The following is a 2,232-nucleotide window of genomic DNA, read 5'->3' as shown; positions in this document are numbered from 1 at the left end:
ACCGAGCGACCGGTGGAGGGAGTCAGTCAAGCGACTCGTACAATGAGGTTCAAAGTTTTGATCTATTCTAAAAATCCGCCAACATTATTTGTCTTCACGGAGTTCTAATCCCTTTTACCATTTCAATTTGTATTTATCAAATTCAAAGGTCAAATATTCAAACCTTTTCCCATTCATTCTTCTTTTTACATTTTTTTAGTATTTTCTTCAGGTCTTACACGTTGAACAACCTTATGTCATCTCCATATATATATACACACACAGATGCTAATTTCTCAATCAATTTCTAGTTCATTCAACAACAACAACAACAAAGAAAAACCAACATTTCTTTTTTCATTGAAACCAAAAAAAGAAGAAAGAAAAAGTATATTTTTTTTTTCCAAGGATGATTTCTTCCTGGAGAAAGAGAAGAGCTGGTAAGCGTGCAGGGAAAGAGCAGGCAAGGAATGAAAATGGTGAAAGGGAGCTAACGATTCCTAGAGATTTTAGGTGTCCGATATCGCTGGACTTGATGAAAGACCCCGTCACGTTATCTTCAGGTATAACGTATGATCGACCCAACATCGAGAAATGGATCGAAGCCGGGAATTTCACTTGTCCTCTTACCAATCGAGTGTTAAGGAGTCTCGAACCCATCCCCAACCACATCATAAGGAAAAAAATCCAAGATTGGTGCGTCGAGAATCGATCCCACGGGATCGAAAGGATCCCCACGCCTCGTGTTCCTGTTAGTTCCATGGAGGTTTCAGAGATTCTTTCGAAAATCGACATCGCTTGTAAGAAGCAAGATGGGGCAGGGTGCCGAGATTTGGTGGCGAAGGTCAAGTCATTGGCCAAAGAGAGTGAACGTAACAAGCGGTGCATTGTGAATAATGGGATAGGCAATGTTTTATCGGAAGCGTTCGCGGCGTTTTCCATGGCGGCTTTCGACGAAAACGTCTCGGTCTTGGAGGAGATATTATCGGCTCTTGTAATAATGTTCCCTCTCGATGGTGAGGCCAAGGGTTTCTTAGGATCAGCTTCAGCCATGCATTGTTTGATATGGTTTTTAAGCAGCGGAGACTTGTCTAGGAGACGAAACGCAGTTTTGGCCTTGAAGGAGCTCGTTTCATCAATGGATGATCAAAGAAAAATACTGAATCAGTTATCAGAGATGGAAGGCGCCACTGAAGCATTATTGAAGCTTATCAAAAACCCAATTTGCTCAACATCAACAAAAGCATCGTTAACCATCATTTACCATATGATCATATCCTATGGTAACGAAAAACAAGTGGGTAATAAACTTGTAAACCTAGGCATAGTCCCATTGCTGCTAGAAATGCTCGTGGACGCCGAAAGAGGAATGTGCGAGAAAGCCTTGGGTGTCCTAGATGGAATCTTCAACACCGAACAAGGCAGAGAAATGGCCTGCAACAATGCCTTGACGATGCCGGTTTTGGTCAAGAAAATCCTCAGGGTTTCAAACATGGCCACCGAGTTTTCAGTCTCCATCTTATGGAAGCTTTGCAAGAACGAGAAAAAGGAAGATGGTGGAGTCCTTATTGAAGCACTCCAAGTGGGGGCTTTTCAAAAGCTGTTGCTGCTATTACAGCTTGGTTGTGTGGAGAAGACGAAGGACAGAGTTTCAGACTTGTTGAAAATGTTAAACCCTTATAGGAGCAAATTAGAATGTGTTGATCCCATAGACCATTTCAAGGGTCTCAAAAGGCCTTTTTAGGGAAAAAAAAAATTTTGGTTATAATTTTACAGATTACAATTCAATGTACAAAAAGACATAGATTGAAGTACATAGTTTCCATTATTCTTTTCTTTTTCATTCTGTTTCTTTGCTGAAGCAAACTGGTCAATACAAGGCCTATAGAAAAGTGTTCAAAGTGGGTTTGCCATTTTGAGTCCTTGTCTTCATTTAATTAAGTCATTTTTTTAATGAATGTAAAGCCGCCCAAAGAAGGTGTGGCAGCTACCCATAGCACCAGTGACTTTGCCTCTGCACTTACTTTGTTTAAACCCATTTAAGGTTTGGGTTACTAGCCAGCCTTTTAATACTACATTCTTTTATCTAATGGACATGATGAATTATTTAATGTTTTATAATTTTTTTTATTTTTTTAAATTTAATTATAAAAATATTTTTATATATTATTATTTAAATAATGAAAGTAGTCTTTACTTCTTATTATAAACACAATATTTATTTATAATGCAATGATCTCATTCAAAATTGGT

General features: G+C 38.6%; 1 protein-coding gene across 1 annotated transcript; it reads left to right on the top strand.

The window, feature by feature from the left end:
• Positions 1-1,777, top strand: LOC108463435 (U-box domain-containing protein 21-like). Its single transcript, XM_017763375.2, has one exon. It carries the CDS (start codon positions 389-391, stop codon positions 1,721-1,723), a length of 1,335 nt encoding a protein of 444 aa, XP_017618864.1. The 5' UTR covers positions 1-388; the 3' UTR covers positions 1,724-1,777.
• Positions 1,778-2,232: the final 455 nt, after the last annotated feature.

The sequence above is a fragment of the Gossypium arboreum genome, chromosome 13, assembly GCF_025698485.1.
Source record: "Gossypium arboreum isolate Shixiya-1 chromosome 13, ASM2569848v2, whole genome shotgun sequence".
Classification (NCBI taxonomy): Eukaryota; Viridiplantae; Streptophyta; class Magnoliopsida; order Malvales; family Malvaceae; genus Gossypium; species Gossypium arboreum.
The sequence above is the reverse complement of the archived record's forward strand: the minus strand, read 5'-3'. Positions and strand labels throughout refer to the sequence as shown.